We start from the raw sequence: 23891 nt of genomic DNA, 5'->3' as shown, positions 1-23891 counted from the left end.
TGGCCGTCGGAACTCTGGAATTAGGTCATAAATCCATTTTGAAGGATCCGTCACAGCTTCCAATGGTTGCTAAATGAACCTGTCATTAAGCGAGGACTAGCTGTAATAGCTGTCGCTCTCGAGGACTCATGAAACACAAGGCATGTTTTTTTTTTCTACAGCTCCTGTGTAACGGACTTCAAACTGGCTTCCCCCAATCATGCTGGCGAAACTGTGAAATTGGAACTCCAAATGTCATTCGTTTGGACATCTGCTGCTTTCCAACAAGACAGAATTACATCATAGGCTTCAGTGCACCCTCTGTACGTGCTTTTTTTTTTTAAGGCAAAGGTGTTTCCTGTTTTTCATTACTGAAGTATGAGCCTCTGCATCAAGGCCGGTCTTGAATACAGGCGCATACAAGCATGAGCTCTTGTTTTGGGAAGTGCAAAAAAAAAGATGGAGCGAGGAACAACACACATGGTTCTCCAAGTTGGGTTGGACTCCCGCTCTCTTAAACCCCAGCCAAAATGATCCAAGGTTTGAAATGATGATGGGGATTTAAATCTACATGCTGCAAAATAAGATTAAGGAGAGCCAGTTCCGTCGAGTAGCGTGATGGCGAACCTATGGCACACGCGCCACAGGTGGCACGCAGAACCCTCTCTGCAGACACGCCAGCCATCCTCCCAACTATCTAATTTTTAAAAAACTTTTTAAACTTTTGTAAAAGCTGTTTTAATTACAAACATTGCTACGTTTTTGACAATTTCATCAATAAGTTAAGCAATAGGCACAGAGCAATGCCCCCCCCCCCCATTATCCTGAGTTGCTGGCTAATAAATGAGGGATTTATTTATAAGATTGTAAACTAATTGGCAGTTTATATTGACTTTATAAGGTAATGAGAACATAAATGAGAACGCAATTAGTAATTTCAGTGAAAAAAGGAAAATGCTGATTTATTTTTGCATCCGTACTTGAAAAGTTCGTATACATTGGTAAATTGTAACAGGAGCTTATTATCTTTTAATCTTGCAAAGATTGACAGAATTTGTGAAATTTTTAATATAACACGGCAATCTAGGGGAAATTGTCAAGATCTTGGGATATTTTTCAATCTCCGACAATTTGGGCTCTTATTTATTTCTATCCCGCCTTTGTTATTATTTTTACAAATAACACAAGGAAGAGAATATATCCAACACATCTTCCTCCTTCTATATTCCACGCAACAATTCTGTGAGTTGGGCTGAAGGTGACTGGCCCAAAGTCACCCAAACTGGCTTTCATGGCTAAATATGGACTTGAACGCTCTCCTTGTTTCGCAGCTACGTAAGGGAACATCTGGATTTCTCTTTTACATCACCAAGAAAGCAGATGAGATGCTGAATGCCTTTGTTCTAGATATCCTACTTTAAGGAAAGCCCTAAAAGGATTATTTCCAGCACTAAGCAGTCAATTATTTCAGGGGTCCCCGCAGCCCACTAGTACGCCATGAGGTGTTTGCAATTGGGCTGCGGAAATGGCGGGCGAGCATTTCCATGAGCAGTGGACGAGTGCTTGCATGGAGCTGCACCAGTGGTGGGTTTCAAAAATTGTTCAAACCTACTCTGTGGGTGTGGCCTCCTTTGTGGGAGTGGCTTGCTGCCCATGTGACCAGATGGGAGTGGCTTGCCACCCATGTGACCGGATATGAAGATGCCAACAACACTTGTCAGAACCACACACACTATTACCTTACACACAACACTGGCATGCATAAGAATATGATGTAAACTTGTTTTTTAAAAGGCATCTTTGGTTTGCGTTAAAACAACTTCAACACACGCAATGTTCTGATTGCACCACAAACGCAGTAGTCATCCTTACCTTTCACAGAGGCACTGAGTTTTATAAATATGAGCATGATAGTGCAGAATAATCATATCCAAGGACCAGTGGTGGGTTTCAAAAAAATTTGGGACCTCTTCTGTTGGTGTGGCCTGCTTTCCGGGTCCACTGGTCGAACCTCTTCTAACCGGTTTGGTAGATTTGACGAACCGGTTCTACCGAATAGGTGCGAACTGGTAGGAACCCACCTCTGTCCCTGATTAAGAAGTTCAGTTATGCAGTAGCCCTAAACTTATAACTGTAATGGACCTTGAAACCTCTATCATAAATCTTGACAATTGTTAAGTCAAGGAACCCACATGAGCAGATCTGATTCTATAACTTTTTTTGGTGGTGGCTGTTAAGTGAATGTTGCAGTTGGGAAGTGAATGCCACAACTGTTAAGCCAATAATTATTCCTATGGGTGTTTTTTGTCAGAAACCAGCTGAAAAGGCCAGAAACTGGAAAAAAAAGTCAAATATTATGGTCATGTGACTTTGGCACACTCAACCATCTGTAAAGATGAAGCAGCTGCCAAGTCCCCAGAATATGGTTGAGTCATTCCCGGGGGGGGGGGAACGGGGGGGGGACACACTCTGGAACCAGGTCTTAAGTAGCTTTTGGAAGATCCATCATCACTTTAAATGGTTGCTAAGTAACTAGATGAGGACTACCTGGAGTATATTATTTTAGAGTATTTTGAGAGAGAGAGAGAAAAAAGGGGGGGAGGGAGGAAGAGAAAAAGGGAGGGAGGATCACAACTGAATCTGAAACACAAACCCAGAAAGAGCACAACTCTCACAGCTATTTCTCATAGGCTAATGGCCTGTTACCACCTGCTTTCTGCAACCTCCCTTATCAAGAAAAGAAAGACAAAGCTGTGGTTTTCTTAAGAACAGAATGCCTGCACTCAAGATATATATATATACCTGTAAACCACAACAGCCAACAGCATTCAATATGGAAGCATTGTGGATGACTCTGTAGGGAATTCCCAGATTCACAGCCCGGAGAACAAGGTCACTATGCGTAGTTGCCCTGCAGTAAAATAAAATAAAATAAAATAAGTGAGTTATGGTATAGTATGGTATAAGTTTATTTATAGGCCGCCCTTTTCCCTGAGGGGACTCAGGGCGGCTTACAACTTATGTGGGAGGGGATACATACAATGACGTATAGAACATACATAATTAAAAAAATAGAGCAACATTCATCATTCGGGTGGGGACGGATTATAATGTTTAACCCCAGGCCTGACGGGATAGCCAGATCTTGAGGGCTGTGCGGAAGGTCTGAAGGGTGGTGAGGGTACGAATCTCCACGGGGAGATCGTTCCAAAGGGTCGGAGCTACTACTGAAAAGGCTCTCCTCTGCGTAGTTGCCAGTCGACACTGACTGGCAGATGGAACTCGGAGGAGGCCTAATCTGTGAGATCTTATAGGTCGCGAGGAGGTAATTGGCAGAAAGCAGTCTCTCAAGTACTCAGATCCACTACCATGAAGGGCTTTATGGGTGGTAAGTAGCACCTTGAAGCGCACCCGGAGATCAACAGGTAGCCAGCGCAGCTCGCGGAGGATCGGTGTTATGTGGGCGAACCGAGGTGCATCCACAATCACTCGCGCGGCCGCATTCTGGACTAGCTGAAGTCGCCGGATGCTCTTCAAGGGCAGCCCCATGTAGAGCACGTTGCAGTATTCCAGCCTAGAGGTCACAAGGGCACGAGTGACTGTCGTGAGAGCCTCCCGGTTCAGGTAGGGTCGCAACTGGCGCACCAGGCGAACCTGGGCAAATGCCCCCCTGGTCACAGCCGACAGATGGTAATCAAAGGTCAGCTGTGGGTTATGAAACATGGCAGCCTACTGGATGAATTTTCTGTAGCACTGCAATTATGCAATCACCAAAAATGTTGTCTTCCCTAATAACTCTTTCCATAAAGCTATCCAAATTCCTGTTTTACAATTCAAATGCAGAAATGTGTGTTATCTGTTGTTTACACCCACTCCCAGACACCCTAGCTCTGTTCCTGCTCCTCAAGCACCATTGTTGGTTTGATTGCAATCCATTGTTTCTTTTACTGCTGCAAATCCACACGCCTTCAGACCTCACGGCACCTCGTACAATATGGAGATGGCGTGGTAATTATCCCCAAATGAAGATTAGCGTATGCAATCAGTGAGTATTAAGAAATAATTGTTCCCCTGAAATGTATATACAGAACAACAGAGTTGGAAGGGACCTTGTAGGTCACCTAGTCCAACTCCCTCTTGCTCAAGTAGGAGACCCTATACCCGTGATGGTGAACGGTTCTGACCCCCTTGTCCCACACCGACACACACTCCGAGCCAAAGATAAGTTACGGCATTTAATTAACAGACAGACAGGTCCTTGGCAGCAATTCAGCAGAGATAAGCCGTGGCGGCAATCCAGCCTGCCAAGCTCACCATAATGTTCTCCAACATTAGTTCCTGCGTTGACTTCTGCAAAAGGGGCGTGTGCACAAGCAGTCCTTTTTATAGTCTGGAGAGGAGCCTAATGACCACGAGCTGAGTGCAATTACCTCCTGTAACTGCGCAACTGTTCCTGATGCCTATTAGCTCTTCAGTGCTGGGCATCCAGGAACAACTCACTGCTGACCTCAGGCTCACACTCCCTTGTCTCCTCCCCACTGGTCCAAGGCTCAGGCGCCTCCTGGTGGCCAACCAGCCTCTCTGAGCCCTGCTCGGAGTCAGAACCCTGTCCAGGGTCCTCCACATCCTCCAGAGCTGACTCATAGGGCCCCTCGCTGTCGGAGTCTGGTGGCAGCTCCAACGGCTCCTGCTGGGCCACAACACTGAACCTATGGCACGGGTGCCAGAGGTGGCAGAGTCCTCTCTGTGGGCACGTGCACCGTTGCCAGCTGCTCTTCTAGTTTCCAGCATGCACATGTGCACTGGACAGCTGGTCTTTGCGGGCATTAGAAAATGGCCCCGAAAATGGCCCAAAAACGGGCCGTTTCCCAGGCCAAAAATGGACTGAAAAACAGCCTGAAAAAACAGGCATGTGAGCGATGGCCAGCTGGTCTTCAAGTTTCTGGTGCTCTGGCATGCACGTGCATGCACACCAGTGGTGGGATTCAGCCAGTTCGCACCGATTCGGGAGAACCGGTTGGTAACTTTCCCGGCAGTTCAGAGAACTGATTGTTGGAAGAAATCTCCTTTTGTTTTTCCCCACTTTACAGGGCTAATCCTGTAAGGAAGGCAGGAAGGAAACATTCTAGTTGTTATATATCCAATAGTCTAAACTATCCTAAAGGGCCAGCAACAGTCTATGCTGCGCCCTGATTGGCTGGGACGCAGCATAGACTGTTGCTAACCAGCCAGTGTGTCCTGATTGGCCGAGGTACTGCATCAGCAGTTGCTGTGCAGTACTCGGCCCCTGATTGGTCCTTACTTGTTTCAGTCCTAGTATAAATACCCTGGTGCGTGTTTGCCTAGTTTGAATCACTGTCATCTTCTGCTCATAATAAAGATCTTGTTCCGTGCACATCCATGGCTCCTGCGTTTCCATCCACCCAAGTCATAAAACTAGTGTTGTTTCTAGCCTGATCTTTATTGACCTGCTTACAGAAACTGCCTCTCCCGTTAACCCTGATTACATTGTAACAGCTAAGATGAAGCGCCCATCAACATGAGTGATGTTGAGTTGGCCACACCCACCCAGTCATGTGACCACTGAGCCCCGCCTATCCAGCTGGTCATTAGGGCAGAGAACCGGTTGTTAAATTATTTGAATCCCACCATTGATGCACATATGTTCTGGTTTGGGCATCCGGTGCCCACAAAGTTCACCATCACTGCCCTACAGCATTTCTAACAAGTGGCTGTCTAGTCTCTTCTTGAAAGTCTCCAGTGATGGGAGCACTCACAACCCCTGAAGGCAAGCTGTTCCATTGGTTGGTTGTTCTCACTGTCAGGAAATTCTGGGATCATTCGGTGTCATTAAGGGAATGAGCCGAGGTGGCGCAGTGGTTAGAGTACAGCACTGCAGGCTACTTCAGCTGACTGCAGTTCTGCAGTTCGGCTGTTCAAATCTCACCGGCTCAGGGTTGACTCAGCCTTCCATCCTTTCGAGGTGGGTAAAATGAGGACCCGGATTGTTGTTGGGGGCGATATGCTGACTCTGTAAACCGCTTAGAGAGGGCTGAAAGCCCTATGAAGCGGTATATAAGCCTAACTGCTATTGCTATTAAACTTAATCTAAACCTGTGATTATTTAGGTTGGATGCCCAAGAAAAAAGAGTATTTATTATGAAGATATTACTTCATACAAATGCTACATCTTTCATTACACTTTGGAATTCAGGAGGTGATAGGTATCATAGCACTGCGAGAGAATAGAAGAGCCGGGGTGGCGCAGTGGTTAGGGTGCAGTACTGTAGGCCACTTCAGCTGACTGTTATCTGCAGTTCGGTGGTTCTAATCTCACCGGCTCAAGGTTGACTCAGCCTTCCATCCTTCCGAGGTGGGTAAAATGAGGACCCGGATTGTTGGGGGTGATATGCTGACTCTTAAACCGCTTAGAGAGGGCTGAAAGCCCTATGAAGCGGTATATAAGTCTAACTGCTATTGCTAATTCATTCAATCTAGTTTATTTAATGTAATGCAGTTGAAATAGAAACAAAATCAAGAAGTTCCTTTCCTGCCACATTTTCTCACACACACTCCCTGATTCACGTAGTCAAAGGCTAAGAAAGTTGCAAAACCATGTTGTAAATTTGTGGTTCGCATATGAACACTTGGGCAGTATAAGCTTTCAGATGAAGCAGCAAGAAAGGTGAAAATCTGCATTGAACTCAACCATCTAAATCTGAAAAAGGAAAATAAATAAATAATCCGAAGCAACTCTGTACCAAAGCTAGTTGACACACTACAAAGCTAAAAAAATTACAGTCGTTTGCATTTTAACTTTAATAACTAATTGCATCTGAAAATTAGGTGTTCTACTTCTTTTGTTCCCTTTCGGAAAACTGCAAGACATCTGTTAGCTGGCGAGCAGCAACTCGGCACAAAGAGGAACTCTGGCGTAACTCCAATGCTCCCTTTTAATTACTGTGCAAACGGAGCTTCATTTAATTGCAGATGAGAAACTTGGTATGCATGCTCTGTGCTTGCAATAGTATGCAAAACGCTTGTTTTCCTGATACATTCGCGTTTGTTATTCCAAAAGGACTTCAGGGAAAGTGAATGGTAGCCCCTCACGAGTGCTGGATTTCCACTGCATGTGCCAGGCAAACATCGAGCTTAAAGAACGATCTCTTCGGAGGGATTTAGAGAACAAAAGATTGCAAGAAATCAAGAGAAGTGCAGTAAGGCGTACAGAAAACATGCAAATGAAGGCTGTCAGGGGCTTTAGTTAAAAGAGCAGCAGCTCTCTATAAACACTGATAAATGTACCGCTGGAAAAAAAGTTATTCATTAGAATTAATATGGCCTACCATTCAGATACTAAGATGAGTAGGGCTGGAAGTACTTGATCAACAAGAATTAAGGTGTTTGAATGCAAAACCGGACATGGACAAAGAGATGTTCCCGGAGCTACTGACAGCTCAAGAGATCTAACTCGGCCGAGTTAGCTCCTCATCAAACGTGCACCAATCACATTTAGTGTATTATCCAACCAAACGTAGAAATTAATTTAATAATACAGCCAAACTTTAACAATGGCTTCAGCTGCTCCCATTTCCCCAAGGAATCTTAGTTTGATGCTGCTTATGGGATGGAAGAGAAAGACGGAAAAGAAAGAGCATCTGGCTGAAAAGAGTGATTAAGCAATCCACTTTCTTGCACTGATGCTTAATTCCCATTGAGGTGCGTCCAAGATTTGCGGAGACTAAACCTTCTATCATTTTTTTTTTGGAGGTTCTGTTTGATTGCTCCAACCACACGTTGCATAATATAGCATCATTTGCACGCGGAATAACCTATGTATTACCCAGTTGTTTAGATTCTGTGTTGGTGTACATATACCAATCTATATAAAAATTAATCATTTTTTTGTAACTAGATTTTAGAGAGTGATATGAATAATATGATAAATACAATAGTTTATATGATAAATACAATAGTTCATTATTTGGATCATCTCTCTATCGTAGCAATTTTAAGCAAATTTCAGGTTTGATTTTGCACTTAATAACGGCAGCAAGACTGTTGGTGGTGCAATACTGGAAGAAGGAAGATTTGCCTACTATCCAAGAATGGGCATTAAAAGAAACAAACTTAGCAGAGATGGCTAAAATATCAGCATATCTTAAGGACCATTCAAATGAAAGATATAAACGAGACTGGAAAAAATGGATTGACTATATACAAAACAAATATGGGACTAAGAAATTCCAGATAGCCTATGCTTAAGATCAGGAATTATTTAAACTGTTCAAAGTTAGCGTAGCAAGAAGAAGCTAAGATCAATGTAGAGATGTTATTAACCCTTTTTTTTTCTTTATTTCTTTTTTCTCAATATATTTTAGACTGTGTTTGCTAAAAATCTATACCGTGTATGGGCTCTGGGAAGTCGGGGGGGGAGGGAGGTGGGGTGTTGGGGGGGAGGGTGGGAGGGAGGGAGGGATATATACTAGGTTGGGTTAGATTTCAATGTAAGGCGACTTCACATGTATACTGTTTTTCTTTAATTTCTCTGTAAAAATAGGATAAGTTAAGTACATTGACATATAGTGGAAATACACCAAGGGGAGGAGGAGAGGGATAGAAGAAAGAAGGGTAGAGAGGGCGGGAGAGAGGATGGGAGGGAGGGTGAGAAGGAAGGGAGGGAGTGGATCGGGAGAGAGGAGTGGTAGAGGGGGAGGGGAAGTAGGGTAGAGGGGGATGATGGAGGGAGGATAGAAAGTTGGAGAGGGGTGGAAGAAAGAGGTGTACGGAGAGTGGAAGAGGTATATTGGGTTTCTATTTTGGGGGGTATTGTTGACAAGAGGAATTGCTGTGATTATTGTTTAATGTTGTATGGCCCCGGCTATGCACAGTATATATGTGAGTGTATGAAAATGAAAAAATGGAAAATAAAAACCTTTTCAACAGAAAAAAAAATAGTTACGGAGCAGCAAAGGATAATTATAATTGTAAAATTAACTAGGCATCTGAAACCAGAAAGACTCTAAAAAGCTTATAGAAATGAAATTCTACCCTTAGCACGCGTTCTAAATAATCAAAAAGGCCACAGTTTTCATGATAGGAAAACCAAGCTTAAGTAGACAATTGATTGGGAACTAGGGGGTTCACTGACAAATGCGCGCACGACAAAACCACGGCGAGAAAAGAACGACATCGAAATCGCGCCCACAACAGCGCGCCGACAAAAGCGCACCTTCAACAAACAACGCATATAGTAACCACAATAGAGAAGGGCTAAGCTTTCATGCTCTACTCAACTTCATCCCAAACTGCATAATTTTTTAAATCATTAAAATATTTTAATTATCAGTGACTGAGCCAGGCTTAAAAATTCAACCGATAGCCAATGCAATTGTAACAAGACTGCCAAGTTGCATTTTTCAGACTTTTGACTATCTTCAGACAATCACCGTTAGAATCTAAACATTATGCTTGTTTGTTTTCTAACATAATATTCAGAAGCAACCCTAGGTAAAGGGAATTACAGCCCTTTACTATGGAAATAATTAGCATATTATTAATCAGAAAATCCATAATTGATAGATAAGATTAACCCAGACTGCAATGCCATTGCCTGCTTTGTTGGCCTACAAGTCCAAGAATATCTTAAGATTCACGATCAATATTTCTCAGCAAAGCAGATTCTTCCAGGACTAAATTAACATTTGTGTGCAGATAGGAAGATCCCCAGATCTCCAAACTCTATACAGATTATTTTTATTGAATTAATAAATTTTATCCAGATTAGACATTAATTGTCAGAATGTCAGACCACCAAAAACTTATAAACATTTAAAAAACTGAGATAACATAGTAATGGGTAAGTTTGAAAATAAACTCGGTGTGAAGTTTGTATTTGAATTATTTATATGGAAACATTTGGATGATCAAAGGGCTCTTTTCATTGTGTTTCAGCACAAAGATTCAAGTAAGACATCTTCAATAATGTCACCGCTTTGAGTAGAGTAATTATATTAATTCTCCATGGTTGGTATCATCTGTAAGTGCCATTTGTTTAAAAAGGCAGGAAGAAAGCAAGAAAATATTCCTTTCATGTTGTTAAGGATGTACATCAATCCCCGTTTATGTATATGCATATATTTTTTTTCCCAGCTGGAATCTCTCAGATGATGTCCATGACAATTACATTTTCCCAACACTCTCATCAAAAGGGCAATATTAATTTTAAAGCCCCAGCTGGAAACAACAGCTGCTTTTCTTTCTACGCTGTAGATTGATGAGGCTTGTTCTTCATTCTGGAAAGGAAGGAGTGCAACTACGGTAGAAATGGAGCTAGAACACTTAATAAGTCAAATTGATTTGTAATGACCCAGATGTCCGCTTACAGTATGGATAGATTGTGCAACTTGTACTTCCGCATTAAGTTTAAAAACCACCATATGGGTTGTAGATGCAACATGAAAATTCACAAAATAGTCTGAACAAGCTTTACTGAATCTCTAGAGAAACCAGTAAGGAATAGCCTGTGCGAAGAATAGTTGTTTTTAAAAAAGGCAGACAAGACATCCAATAATCAATTTACTTCACCACTGATGAGCAAGGTATTATATTACATCATGCAAATTAGTCTGTAGTCCTATTTAAAGATGCAACACAGTTGGTCATCTTGGCAAGTCTGATTGCATCAGGGCTAAGAAATTTGGAGTGTGCTTTCTCTTCACTTTTTCATGAATTTCCTTCCTTTCTAGGATCTGGTATTAAATCTGATTATTAACAGGATTCCCACATAGGTAATTATGATCACACACTGTACACGTTATATATGAAATAAATAAAATTATTCTAAATAAGGGGAGCCTCCAAATTCATTTTAGAGCCTATTTTTAAATTCTAATGCTAGCTTCCACTAATGTACAATTAAAGTGTTAATGGGGAAGCCATGAAAGTTAGGCAAGAACTTGCAGAAGAGATTCTGAAGCAAACATATAATAGATTGGAAGTTACTTTTTTTTTGGTGTAACCAAACTAGAGATACATTTGAAACCATAGGTTGTGGGACTTTATTTGGAGTTTTCTTTTCTTACCCAAAAGGATCGCCAACTACAAGAAAAGCCACATCAGTTTGATGTGCATCTTTCAGGATACTATCAGCATCTTGCTCTACTATATCTCTGTCAGCAAGGATCAGCTCTTTACCATAGAAATCTTCCTAGAAAAAGAAAAAAGGTTATATCTGTAGCTTATTTGTTCTAAAGGAAACTAAGGTGATATACAAAAAAAAAATTGGCACGATGATACTGTGATTGCTATCCTACAAAGCAGGTTAAGATCAGGTCGTGTAGATGCTTAAGAAACTGTCCCAAATATTGGGGCACACAATTTTTGGGTTGTTGAGCATGAAAGATGGTCACACATTCTTTTTAAATATTATTTTCAGTGAATGAGGACAGCACATGGGTCTGACTTTTTCGTGTCTTTCTGGACTGGGGACAGTAGGTTTAATTTTCAAATTGCTTTCACATTTTAAGGGACACGAAGTCCACTTGAAGACTTATGATTTAGCTGTTGAATTCTTAAACACTATAAACATCAGGGGTGGGATTCAAATGATTTAACAACCGGTTCTCTGCCCTAATGGCCAGCTGGGTAGGCGGGGCTCAGTGGTCACGTGACTGAGTGGGTGTGGCCAACTCAACGTCAATCCCGTCGATGGGTGCTTCGCCTTAGCTGTTACAATGTACTAAGGGTTAACCGGAGAGGCAGCTTCTGTAAGCAGGTCAACAAAGATGAGGCTAGAAACAACATCAGAATGTTTCCTTCCTGCCTTCCTTACAGGATTAGCCCTGCAAAGTGGGGAAAAACAAAAGGAGATTTCTTCCAACAATCGGTTCTCTGAACTGCCTGGAAAGTTACCAACCGGTTCTCCCGAATAGGTGCGAACCGGCTGAATCCCACCACTGATAAACAGTTAGATATATAACTGTTTTTTTTATTTGTGCTGATATATATATATATATATATATATATATATATATATATATATATATATATATATATATACATACACATACACACACACACACACACATACATACATACATACACACACACACATATACATATATATACATATATATATATATATACATATATATATACATATATATATATACATATATATACATATACATATATATATACATACATACATGTATGTACGTACGTACGTACATACATACATACATACATACATACATACATACATACATACATATATATATATATATATATATATATATATATCCCTATTGTGCTTCCAATCTTATGGGTTGGGGACAAACGGGGTGTGTGGAAACTGAGCATCCAACTTCAAGTCTATTTCTTACCAGTCAGAACTTATACTTTCATCATTAAATCGACTTTATAGGACAGTGCACGTTAGAACTACTAGACACAAGGACAGCTTTCCCACCATGCTATCACTGCTAAAAACAAATTCTCCCAACTCTGTCAAACTATCTAGAAAGGCAATATTATCATCATTATTCTCATCTTCCCTTTTACCTATCTCCTTATGACTATAACTTTGTTGCTTGTATCTTACAATTTATACTGTTTACTTAGTATCCTAGTATGATTTATATTGATTGCTTATTTAGTATAATTATCACTAAGTGTTGTATCTTAGATGTAGGAGCCGAGGTGGTGCAGTGGTTAGAGTGCAGCACTGCAGGCTACTTCAGCTGACTGCAGTTCTGCAGTTCGGCTGTTCAAATCTCACCGGCTCAAGGTTGACTCAGCCTTCCATCCTTCCGAGGTGGGTAAAATGAGGACCCAGACTGTGGGGCAATATGCTGACTCTGTAAACCGCTTAGAGAGGGCTGAAATCCCTATGAAGCGGTACATAAGTCTAACTGCTATTGCTATTGCTAATGTTTTATGATGGCTGTATTTTTACAATGACTATGATAACGATCTATCGCTCTTGCTGTATGTACACTGAGATCTTATGCACCAGAGACAAATTCCTTGGCCAATAAGGAATTCTAATTCTCAATTCTAAAGGGTCATGACAATCCGATATCAAACTTTTAAAACATTCGAACTCATTGGCTCAGAATTATTTAAGTCCATATATGATCACCAAACTCTAATTTATAGAGGTTTTGTGTTCATTGCCTGTTTGTTCCTGTATTCTAACTTTCCTTCACAGAGGTAGTCCCATTATGTGTGGATTAAATCAAGATATAGCAACTAGATCCGTGTTTCTCAACCTTGGCCACTTGAAGATGTCTGGACTTCAACTCCCAGAATTCCCCAGCCAGCATTCGCTGGCTGAGGAATTCTGGGAGTTGAAGTCCAGACATCTTCAAGTGGCCAAGGTTGAGAAACACTGAACTAGATGCAATATTGTATAGAACATTTCACACCAGATTAGAATACTGTTTTCATTGCTCTGATATTATTTTACATTCTCCCTGCCTATATTCACATACCAGCACTTCTTTTCCAACAGTTAGGATAGAGGTGTAGGCTTCCAGGTACACTCTGCTACACTGCTTTATTACTTCCAGCCCTTTCACTGTAATATCTTTGGCATCTCCAAGTCCAAGGCCAATCAAGTAAAGCATTTTTGGAAAAAAAAGAACACACCAAGAAACGCTTTGGTATGGAGGATTTTTACACCTGTCAATCAAACAGACAAAAATACCATGAAAACCAAATATTAAAGCTTAATGGTAGGCAATAGAACATTGGCATTAGGAGAAATTCTATTATAGGTAGTTTTCCCGTTACAATAGTGCATTTCGTGGTGTCCAATGTTACCGTGGCATTGAAAAAATGACTTATGGCTATTTTTCACGCAACCATTGAAACATCCCTATGGTCACATGATTAAAAACCAGAGGCTTGGCAATTGTCTCATATTTATGACAGCTGCAGTGTCTCAGGGGTGGTTCCACCACAAAACCGCGTTCGACTAAAGCGCGCTCGACGAAACCGCATACCTGACGTCATCACAGCGCGACGAAAAACCACGCTGTGAGCGCTAAAGCTAAAATTAACCCCTAACCCTAAACCTAACCCCCCGAAACCTAACCCTAAACCTAACCCTAAACCTTAACCTAACCCTAAACCTAACCCTAAACCTAACCCTAACCCTAACCCTTAACCTAACCCTAAACCTAACCCTAACCCTTAATCTAACCCTAACCCTAAACCTAACCCTTACCTTAACTTGAATCGGCTTGCTTTCAAAGCGCTTTTTAAAGCACCCTTTTTTCTCCGTGGTCGCTGTTGTCGCGCTGCTGATGACGTCAGCGACGCGCTTTAATCGGGCGCGCTTTAGTGGACCGCGGTTTTGTCGTGCCACGTCAGGGGTCATGTGATCATCTTTTGCAAACTTGTGACAAGCAAAGTCAATGGGGAGAACAGAGTCACATAACAACCTTGTTAATAACTGCAGTGATTCACTTAACAATGGTGGCAAGGGACGTCATAAAGTGGGGCCAAATTAACTTAACAACTGCCTTACTTAGCACCGCAAATTTTGGGCTCGATTGTGGTCGTAAGTCGAGGATTACTTGTCGTTCAAATTGCAAAAGTTCTTGGAATATTTTGACGATACCATGCAAACTTTTCAACTCCGTAGTCATAAAAACAAAATCAATAGACTTAGACGTGAAACACAATTGCGTGCATTTAGTTATTCACTTTCAATATTCCAAAATATTATGGATCATAGTGAGATATTGTTTCAATATTAACAATTTCAGCAATACTATTCACGTCTGATAGCTACACAACCACTATCAACATGCTGGTTTCTTTAGGTCATTAACGTAAAGCTAATGTGGAGAAATTGAAAAAGGTTTTCTAATGATCATTCACCACTGGTTAAAAAAAAAAAAGAATGGGACAGTAATAATCGATTAATTGCTGTTGCGGTTATGTACATTCTATCTTGTATTGTTTGGGAATTGGGTTAATTTTACCATAAATGTTATATTGTATGGTTGTTAAGTTTGAAGTTTGAAGTTTATTGGTATTTGTATGCCGCCCACTCCCAGGGGACTCTGGGCGGCTTACAGACAAACAAGGGAATTAAAAATAGAAATATAATCATTTTAAAATTACACAACATACATACACTTAAAATGGGGCTAGATGCTGATCAACAGCCCCAGGCCTGCCGGAACAGCCAGGTCTTAGTGGCTTTACAGAAGGCCGGAAGAGTAGTGAGGGTCCGGATCTCTACGGGGAGATCATTCCATAGGGCCGGGGCAGCAACAGAGAAGGCCCTCCCCCGGGGGGTCGCCAGCCGACATTGACCCGCCGATGGTACCCAGAGGACAGTTATAACAGTTAACAGTTATAAGCAGCCATTAGTTTGGAAGAACTAGCGGTATATAAATCTAAATAATAACTAAAAAATTGACAGTTCCTTGTAAAATGTAGGAATTATCTTATACTACCATATTTTCACTTTTCTTCTGTTTCTTTAGCCATTACCAAAGGCAAAATGTTCATTTTACACATGCATTTATTTAATTGATTTAAAAGTTTTATACTCTGCACCTAATCCTCTGCATTCCCCCTTTTAATATATCCTCCACTTTTCTTAGGTTTATTTTTTTCAGTAATTCCTTGGGCTTTCATATAAAATGAATGTACTCTTTGTTCCAAAGCCAGGTGTAAGTGTTCTAACCATTCAGTAGTGGTCTAACTACAGTGGTGGGTTTCAAAAATTGTTCGAACCTACTCTGTGGGTGTGGCCTCCTTTGTGGGAGTGGCTTGCCACCCATGTGACCGGATGGGAGTGGCTTGCTGCCCATGTGACCGGATATGAAGATGCCGACGACACTTGTCAGAACCACTTTAAATTACCTCACACACAGCACTGGCATGCATAAGAATAGGATGTAAACTTGTTTTTTAAAAGGCATCTTTGGTTTGCGTTAAAACAACTTCGACACACGCAATGTTCTGATTGCACCACAAACGCAGTAGTCATCCTTACTTTTCACAGAGGCACTGAGTTTTATAAATAGGAGCATGATAGTGTAGAATAATCATATCCAAGGACCAGTGGTGGGTTTCAAAGAATTTTGGAACCTCTTCTGTAGGTGTGGCCTGCTTTCCGGGTCCACTAGTGGAACCTCTTCTAACCGGTTCGGTAGATTTGACGAACCGGTTCTTCCGAATAGGTGCGAACTGGTAGGAACCCACCTCTGTCTAACTACTACTCAGTAGTGGTCTAACTACTACTGAGCAATCCCTCAGCTTCAACTCTTCTACTTCTGAAATCTCTTACTAGAACATTTTATTTTAACTTGTAAATTATATCATAAGAAACTGTTATAAAGCAAAAAATAAGATTTTGCCAATAATTTATCAAACACAGACAATATTTATGAACTCCCAGAGGTTTATAAGCTAAAAATGAGGGATGCTCTAGCTGAATAATATTAGTTTCCAACTTTGGATTTTATTCTCTAGACACATGCATCATTTTATTTTAAAGAATGAAACCACTGGAGCATAACTGCTTTCCTGATCACCTCCATATAAAACATTGACCTAGTCCAAAGTCATCCTTGTTTGCAAAGTTCCCCTGCTATCTATTAAGCACAGGCTGTATTTTGCACATTACCCTCATTCCTGATGAAGTGAATTAATTAACAATCCAAACTATAGGTTTTACACATTGCCCAAGTTCACACAATAGTTTGCATACCGAGTTGCAGAAATTCAGTCCAGGTACTTCTCTTCACCCAATGGAAATGAGCTGGAGAATTAAAGGGTTCCTGCAATTTTTACCAAAAAAGTGGATTTTAATTATATATTTGTAACAGCACAAGAAGAAAAATGTTAAAATCAAGTATTAAAATAGTGCCTGATTGTAGAGTGTTTGAATGCAGATCTTTTTTCTTACTAATAAAATGATGTATTGTATTTAGCTTTGTATCTGATTAACCTACCGAAAAACAGTTATGAAGTTCATTCAAATTTCCAATGGAGCTAAATCTTGATGATCCTTGGATTTCCCGCGAAACAAGCTTCCTCTCTAGGAAATGTGATTCTAAAAATGCTTTGTTAGGACAATGTCATCCAAGAGACCTTTTTTTTCTAACTTGAATCTCATTCCAATTCTATGGTAGTAACATTCCACCAAGGTTACTCATTGGATGTTATCTCCTGGCCACTCATCCTCTTTATCTAATGTACCTTCATAGGGAACTTGGCAGAACAATGCAGGTACAATCCAAGGGTCCTCATAGGAAGAAAAGACACGGGAACTGTGGGGGCCTCTAGAGGAGAAATCCCACCAGTCCCCCCCCCCCCCGCCCTAATATAGATAGATGTGCTCAATTTTGCAGAACCTCACCTTCTCATTCATACATGTCTCAGTCATCCTGGTCCGGGGTCTCCAACCCTGGCCACTTGAAGACTAGTGGACTTTAATTCCCAGAATTCCTCAGCCAGCAAAGCTAGTGGAAACTAGCGGACTTCAATTCCCAGAATTCCTCAGCTAGCAAAGCTAGTGGAGACTAGTAGACTTCAATTCCCAGAATTCCTCAGCCAGCAAAGCTAGTGGAAACTAGTGGACTTCAATTCCCAGAATTCCTCAGCCAGCAAAGCTAGTGGAGACTAGTGGACTTCAACTCCCAGAATTCCTCAGCCAGCAAAGCTAGTGGAAACTAGTGGACTTCAATTCCCAGAATTCCTCAGCCAACTTAGCTAGTGGAGACTAGCGGACTTCAATTCCCAGAATTCCTCAGCCAGCAAAGCTAGTGGAGACTAGTGGACTTCAATTCCCAGAATTCCTCAGCCAGCTTTGCTAGTGGAGACTAGCGGACTTCAATTCCCAGAATTCCTCAGCCAGCAAAGCTAGTGGAGACTAGCGGACTTCAATTCCCAGAATTCCTCAGCCAGCAAAGCTAGTGGAGACTAGCGGACTTCAATTCCCAGAATTCCTTAGCCAGCAAAGCTAGTGGAGACTAGCGGACTTCAATTCCCAGAATTCCTCAGCCAGCTTTGCTAGTGGAGACTAGCGGACTTCAATTCCCAGAATTCCTCAGCCAGCAAAGCTAGTGGAGACTAGCGGACTTCAATTCCCAGAATTCCTCAGCCAGCAAAGCTAGTGGAGACTAGCGGACTTCAATTCCCAGAATTCCTTAGCCAGCAAAGCTAGTGGAGACTAGCAGACTTCAATTCCCAGAATTCCTCAGCCAGCTTTGCTAGTGGAGACTAGCGGACTTCAATTCCCAGAATTCCTCAGCCAGCAAAGCTAGTGGAGACTAGCGGACTTCAATTCCCAGAATTCCTCAGCCAGCAAAGCTAGTGGAGACTAGCGGACTTCAATTCCCAGAATTCCTCAGCCAGCTTTGCTGGTTGAGGAATTCTGGGAGTTGAAGTCCACAAGTCTTCAAGTGGCCAACATTGGAGACCCCTGATCCACGTCATGGTTGTTCCAAAGGTGCTTTTTCAAGAGGCAGCTGGACTTTCTGGGTTTTCTTTGAAGATGTTTCGCTTCTCATCCGAGAAGTTTCTTCAGCTCGCCATCAAGTCAAAAGCTGAAGCTTCTTGGATGAGTCTTCAAAGAATGTCTTCAAAGAAAACGCAGAAAGTCCAGCTGCCTCTTGAAAAAGCACCTTTGGAGCAACCATGACCTGGATGACTGAGACATGTATGAATGAGGAGATGAGATTCTGCAAAATTCAGCACATCTATGACTGGTGGGATTTCTCCTCTAGAGGCCCCCACAGTTCCCGTGTCTTTTCTTTCTATGAGGACCCTTGGATTGTACCTGCATTGTTCTGCCAAGTTCCCTATGAAGGTACATTAGATAAAGAGGATGAGTGGCCAGGAGATAACATCCAATGAGTAACCATGAGTAACTACCATAGAATTGGAAAGAGATTCAAGTTAGGAAAAAAAAAAAAGGTCTCTTGGATCACATTATCCTAACAAAGCATTCTTAGAATCACATTTCCTAGAGAGGAAGCTTGTTTCCCGGGAAAATCCAAGGATCATCAAGATTTAGTTCCATTGGAAATTTGAATGAACTTCATAACTGTTTTTCGGTGTATAAGGTTAATCAGATACAAACCTAAATGCAACGCATCGTTTTATTAGTAAGAAAAAAGAAAACGCAGAAAGCCCAAGTTGCCTCTTGAGAAAAACGCACCTTTGGGGGCTCCTCATTCATAGGTAAAGAACACTCTATGCCAGTGTTTCTCAACCTTGGCCACTTGAAGATGTCTGGACTTCAACTCCCAGAATTCCCCAGCCAGCGTTCGCTGGCTGGGGAATTCTGGGAGTTGAAGTCCAGACATCTTCAAGTGGCCAAGGTTGAGAAACACTGCTCTATGCAAATGAGGGCCTGCTTAGCATGTCACCGGAAGCCCGCCCTCCCTCCCTATTGGCCGAGACCCCCGTAGAACCCCCCCTCCCGCGCAGCGCTGCCCTTTCCCTTCCCCGCCCGCACCTGTCTCGGAGCTCAACCTTCGCCTCTTTCCCTTGCCATGCTTTCGCCTTCGCTTCCGGGTGCCGTAAAAAAAAAAAGACCGCTCTCCGTTTGCGACGATTTTACGACAGCGAAGACTCCGGCTCTTTGCGCTGCCGGGGGGGCTTCTGCTGGCTGCTTTACGGCCCGGAGAAGCGATGAGGGCAGCGACCGGATGGTGCCTTTGCTGCTGAGGTGCAGGCAGGTCAGGATGAGCACCTGGGAGTCCGGCAAAGCATTGCGGGTGCCCACGGTCCCCCTTTCTAATGGCTTAAACATCCCCATATTGGGGCTGGGTAAGTGCACGGATTCCCCCCCTCCCCTCCCGCTCGTCTGACTGGGGGAGAGCCATTCTAAATGTGATGAAACACGACCGCCCAAGCGCATGCGCCTTTTCCCGGCCTTTGAGCTTCGTTCCTCCGTGGCATTCATCCTGGCATCTGTAAAGCAACGTTGTGCGTTTTTCTCCAGGTGCTCTACGGCTAAGGGGTCTCCAAGCTGGGCAACTTTAAGACTTTTGGACTTCAACTCCCAGAATTCCTCAGTCAAGCTTTACCAAGCTTTGCTGGCTGAGGCATTCTGGGAGTTGAAGTCCACAAGTCTTAGAGTTCCCAAGCAGTGTTTCTCAACCTTGACAACTTGAAGATGTCCGGACTTCAACTCCCAGAATTCCCCAGCCAGCATTTGCTGGCTGGGGAATTCTGGGAGTTGAAGTCCGGACATCTTCAAGTTGCCAAGGTTGAGAAACACTGTTCCCAAGGCTGACTGAGGGATTCTGGGAGTTGAAGTCCACAAGTCTTAAACTTCCCAAGGCAAAGCCGGCTGAGGAATTCTGGGAGTTGAAGTCCACAAGTCTTAAAAGTTCCCAGGGCAAAGCCGGCTGAGGGATTCTGGGAGTTGAAGTCCACAAGTCTTAAAGTTCCCAAGGCTGACTGAGGAATTCTGGGAGTTGAAGTCCACAAGTCTTAGAGTTCCAAAGGCACAGCCGGCTGAGGGATTCTGGGAGTTGAAGTCCACATGTCTTAGAGTTCCCAAGGCAAAGCCGGGTGAGGAATTCTGGGAGTTGAAGTCCAAAAGTCTTAAAAGTTCCCAAGGCAAAGCCGGCTGAGGGATTCTGGGAGTTGAAGTCCACAAGTCTTAAAAGTTCCCAAGGCAAAGCCGGCTGAGGCATTCTGGGAATTGAAGTGCACAAGTCTTAAAGTGGCCCAGGTTGGAGACCCCTGCTCTGCGCTACAGCTTCCCTCCTCCTTGCTACACTAACGGGTAAAAAAGCCCATTGTGGTGTGTGACTTGAGTTTCCACCCAGCCAAATTAAGCAAAATATTGTACTGAACACAGTCGGGGAGAAAAAAAAATCAGGTTTACAATACGCAATGGCTTTATGCCACTGTATATAATCATTATTCTAGACAGGGGGCGGTGATTCTGTACTCTATACCTTGGAATAAACCCCTTTCGCTTAAAATATTTCGGAGTAATGTGTAAGGCTGCACTGTCAAAAACGGCAGTCCTCTTTTTGCCCAGTGCTTTTCTGCCAAGAGTCATTAAATCAAGTAGCTTCCTCTCTTGGAAGCTCAGAGACGTGATTCATTTAGAAATCTGCTAGCAGTTTATAAGATCCTTTAGCTTATGCTTGCATCGATGTTTTTGAACCAGCTGGCAAGACTACACGTAGGTATACTTCCAGCTTTCATGGTGGGCGGTAGGGGTTTGCTATCGTGGCACGACAAAACCGCGGTCCACTAATGCGCGCCCCATTAAAGCGCGTCGCTGACGTCATCAGCAGGGCGACAACAGCGAGCGCGGAGAAAAAAGGGCGCTTTAAAAAGCACTTTGAAAGCAAGCCGATTCAACTTAAGGTAAGGGTTAGGGTTAGGGTTAGGTTAAGGGTTAGGGTTAGGGTTAGGGTTAGGGTTAGTTAGCGCGCTTTAGTCGAACGCGGTTTTGTGGTGGAACCGTTTGCTGTAACTCTGCTTTATAAATTTTATAAAGTGAAGTTACTTCCCTACTTTATAAATCACCATTTACTGTGGAACCGGTGGGCGGTTAGAAAATTTTACTACTAACAGAGATACAAAAGTGGGCGGTAGGTATAAAAAGGTTGACTACCTCTATACTAGGGCTTTATAGAGTGATATTAGTAGCTCACTTAATCTTGATTGTATTAACAGAGGTGTACAATCAAGATAAAGTGAGCTACTAATACCACTCTATGAAGCCCTAGTACAGGGGTAGTCAACCTTTTTATACCCATCGCCCACTTTTGTATCTCTGTTAGAAGTAAAATTTTCTAACCGCCCACCAGTAATGGGGATTTATAAAGTAGGGAAGTAACTTTACTTTATAAAATTTATAAAGCAGAGTTACAGCAAAACCTTACTGTCCACCATGAAAGCTGGAATGCCCACCAGTGGGCGGTAGGGACCAGGTTGACTACCACTGCCCTAGTAAGACCACACCTACAGTATTGCATCCAGTTTTGGTCACCCCACAATATATATATAAGACGTTGAGACTCTAGAAAGTCTCAACATCTGCAGAGGAGAGCAGCCGGGAGGATTAGGGGACTGGAGACTAAAACGTATTGCATCCAGTTTGGGTCACCCCACAATATATATATAAGACGTTGAGACTCTAGAAATTCTCAACATCTGCAGAGGAGAGCAGCCGGGATGATTAGGGGACTGGAGACTAAAACGTATTGCATCCAGTTTGGGTCACCCCACAATATATATAAGACGTTGAGACTCTGGAAAGTCTCAACATCTGCAGAGGAGAGCAGCCGGGATGATTAGGGGACTGGAGACTAAAATGTATTGCATCCAGTTTTGGTCACCCCACAATATATATAAGACGTTGAGACTCTAGAAAGTCTCAACATCTGCAGAGGAGAGCAGCCGGGATGATTAGGGGACTGGAGACTAAAACGTATTGCATCCAGTTTGGGTCACCACACTATATATATAAGATGTTGAGACTCTAGAAAAAGTGCAGAGGAGAGATTAGGGGACTGGAGACTAAAACGTATGAAGAATGGCTACAGGAACTAGGCATGGCTAGTCTAGTGAAGAGAAGGACCAGGGGAAACATGATAGTGTTCTAATATTTGAGGGTCTACCACAGAGAAGAGGGAGGGGGGGTCAAGCTGTTTTCCAAAGCACCTGAATGCCAGACAAGGAATAATGGATGGAAACTGACCAAGGAGAGATTCAACCTAGAAATAAGGAGGAACTTTCTGACAGTGAGAATAATCAACCAATGGAACAGATTGCATAACCAATTCCAGCAACCATTCTTTATATGTTTTAGCCTCCAGTCCCCTAATCATCTTTGTTGCTTGTGTTCTTTATGATCTCTGTATAATCCAAACAAGTAAATTATAGTTGCAGTTGGTCCTCAACTTATAACTGGTTGCTCAGTGACAGGGCAAAGTTGTGATGTACCTGAAAAAGGAGGCTTATGACCTGGATCTGAAGTTCTGATGGTCTCTTCCGCACCTGTGGTCACATGACTGAGTGACCCGACAAATGCGCGCATGACAAAAGCGCACCAACGAAACCGTGGCGACAAAAACCGCAACGCCATAAACGCGTCCACAACAACGCGCCCACAAAAGTGCGATTTCAGTTAAGGTAAGGGTTACGTTCAGGGTTAGGTTTAGGGATTTCAATTAAGGTAAAGGTTAGGTTTAGGGTTAGGTTTAGGGTTAGGTTTAGGGTTAGGTTTAGGGTTAGGTTTAGGGTTAGATTTAGGGTTAGGTTTAGGCTTAGGTTTAGGCTTAGGGTTAGGCTTAGGGTTAGGTTTAGGGGTACATTTAGGGTTAGGTTTAGGGTTAGGTTTAGGCTTAGGTTTAGGCTTAGGGTTAGGTTTAGGGGTACATTTAGGTTTAGGGTTAGGTTTAGGCTTAGGCTTAGGTTCAGGGGTACGTTTAGGGTTAGGGTTAGGTTTAGGGTTAGGTTTAGAACTCGTGGTTTGTTGAAGGTGTGCTTTTGTTGGCGTGCTGTTGTCGGCACGCTTCTGCGCTCATTCGTCGGCGCAATTTAGAACTCGCGGTTTTCTCACCGCGGTTTTGTCGGTCTCGCTTTTGTCGAGCGCGCACTTGTTGGTGAACCACATGACTGCACTTCAGGCTCTTGGTAACATGGTCACATTTACAGCCGAATGTAGCATCCTGAGTTTTACAATGGTTTTGCCGGAAAGTGGCACTTTCCATTTTAGCAAAAATTGCACTATTAGTGAACAATGGATTCACACTTACAACTACCAGATTTGCTTAACGGCCACCACAAAAATTGTTGTAAATGTGGCCTGTTTTACGACTGTCATGACATATAACTCTAATGGGAAGTCTCCATTGCGGTCGTATGTTGAGCACTTACAATGTAGTTGACTGAAAGTATTG

The 23891-nt window shown here is 42.6% G+C and overlaps 2 protein-coding genes across 4 annotated transcripts in view; one reads left to right on the top strand and one right to left on the bottom strand.

Moving 5' to 3' along the window:
- Positions 1-19557, bottom strand: part of DPH5 (diphthamide biosynthesis 5) — a 49596-nt gene extending 30039 nt beyond the window's left edge. Inside the window, exons 1-5 of the mRNA XM_032217348.1 lie at positions 19472-19557; positions 16718-16787; positions 13476-13665; positions 11064-11188; positions 2782-2890 (exon numbers count right to left, since the gene is read on the bottom strand). Coding sequence (XP_032073239.1) covers positions 2782-2890; positions 11064-11188; positions 13476-13610 — 369 coding nt within the window. The 5' untranslated portion in view covers positions 13611-13665; positions 16718-16787; positions 19472-19557. The remainder of the gene's footprint in view (positions 1-2781; positions 2891-11063; positions 11189-13475; positions 13666-16717; positions 16788-19471) is intronic.
- A 7-nt stretch (positions 19558-19564) lies between these two features.
- LOC116508699 (uncharacterized oxidoreductase ZK1290.5-like) overlaps positions 19565-23891 on the top strand; it is a 105902-nt gene continuing 101575 nt past the window's right edge. Inside the window, exon 1 of one of the 3 annotated variants that reach the window (XM_032217347.1) lies at positions 19565-19785. In XM_032217347.1, the coding sequence (XP_032073238.1) occupies positions 19665-19785 (121 nt within the window). In that variant the 5' untranslated portion in view covers positions 19565-19664. The remainder of the gene's footprint in view (positions 19786-23891) is intronic. The other 2 variants (XM_032217345.1, XM_032217346.1) reach the window with 2 other exon arrangements.

The sequence above is a fragment of the Thamnophis elegans genome, chromosome 5 (assembly GCF_009769535.1).
Source record: "Thamnophis elegans isolate rThaEle1 chromosome 5, rThaEle1.pri, whole genome shotgun sequence".
In the NCBI taxonomy this organism is placed as follows: domain Eukaryota; kingdom Metazoa; phylum Chordata; class Lepidosauria; order Squamata; family Colubridae; genus Thamnophis; species Thamnophis elegans.
The sequence above is the reverse complement of the archived record's forward strand: the minus strand, read 5'-3'. Positions and strand labels throughout refer to the sequence as shown.